Genomic DNA, 1,110 nt, shown 5'->3' with positions numbered 1-1,110 from the left:
TCTTCATCACCGGGCCCACCGCCTCCGTCAAGATCGGCGACCTGGGCCTTGCCACGCTCAAGAAGGCCTCGTTCGCCAAGAGCGTCATCGGTACGACCAGTGTGTAGACATTAGATGCAGTTGTTTGTAGTTGCTGCTGTTATTGTATTTCATACTGTGACTTGTGGTGCGTTCAGGGACCCCGGAGTTTATGGCTCCAGAGATGTACGAGGAGAAATACGATGAGGCTGTGGACATTTACGCCTTCGGAATGTGCATCCTGGAGATGGCGACCTCCGAGTATCCATACTCTGAGTGTCAGAACGCCGCCCAGATCTACCGCAAAGTCACCAATGTAAGCTCCACCCACGAGAGTGCTGCCTACTTCCTGTTTCTGTTCCGGTGTTTGACTGTGCACTTGTCTCTCAGGGAATCAAACCAGACAGTTTCCTCAAAGTCAAAGTCCCGGAGCTGAAGGAGATAATTGACGGCTGTATCCGAACCAACAGCAGCGAGAGGTAATGACATCACAACCCTCTTGATTTAAAGGGACAGTGGTCTGACATGCCACCTCCATTGGATAGACGAGGACTTACCCATAATCCTCAACGTCCTGATTCAGGGGACGTTCTTGTTCAGATGTTCAGGTGTTCAGGTGTTCAGTGTTCAGGTGTTCAGTGTTCAGATTTTCAGGTGTTCAGGTGTTCAGTGTTCAGGTGTTCAGTGTTCAGATTTTCAGGTGTTCAGGTGTTCAGATGTTCAGGTGATCAGGTATTCAGTGTTCAGGTGTTCAGTGTTCAGGTGTTCAGTGTTCAGATATTCAGGTATTCAGGTGTTCAGATGTTCAGGTGTTCAGTGTTCAGGTGTTCAGATGTTCAGATGTTCAGGTGTTCAGATGTTTAGGTGATCAGGTGTTGTTCAGTGTTCAGGTGTTCACTGTTAAGGTGTTTAGATATTCAGGTGTTCAGGTATTTAGTGTTCAGCTGTTCAGGTGTTCAGAATTCAGGTGTTCAGATGTTCAGGCGCTCAGGTGTTCAGTGTTCAGTGTTCAGGTGTTCAGATGTTCAGGCGTTCAGAAGTTCAGGTGTTCAGGTATTTAGTGTTCAGATATTCAGGTATTCAGGTGTTCAG

At 47.7% G+C, this 1,110-nt stretch overlaps 1 protein-coding gene across 1 annotated transcript; it reads left to right on the top strand.

Annotated features, from left to right (window-relative positions):
* The first annotated feature begins 6 nt into the window (after positions 1–6).
* Positions 7–649, top strand: LOC111657581 (serine/threonine-protein kinase WNK4-like). Its single transcript, XM_023409804.2, has 3 exons — positions 7–90; positions 177–334; positions 409–649. The coding sequence occupies exons 2-3, from the start codon at positions 191–193 to the stop codon at positions 499–501; spliced, it is 237 nt and encodes a 78-aa protein (XP_023265572.2). The 5' UTR covers positions 7–90; positions 177–190; the 3' UTR covers positions 502–649.
* Positions 650–1,110: the final 461 nt, after the last annotated feature.

The sequence above is a fragment of the Seriola lalandi genome, unplaced genomic scaffold (genome assembly GCF_002814215.2).
Source record: "Seriola lalandi dorsalis isolate HSWRI2012SDOR001 ecotype SW California unplaced genomic scaffold, Sedor1 jcf7180001977879, whole genome shotgun sequence".
Classification (NCBI taxonomy): domain Eukaryota; kingdom Metazoa; phylum Chordata; class Actinopteri; order Carangiformes; family Carangidae; genus Seriola; species Seriola lalandi.
Note: the sequence above shows the minus strand (reverse complement) of the source record. Positions and strands in the feature narration are given on the sequence as shown.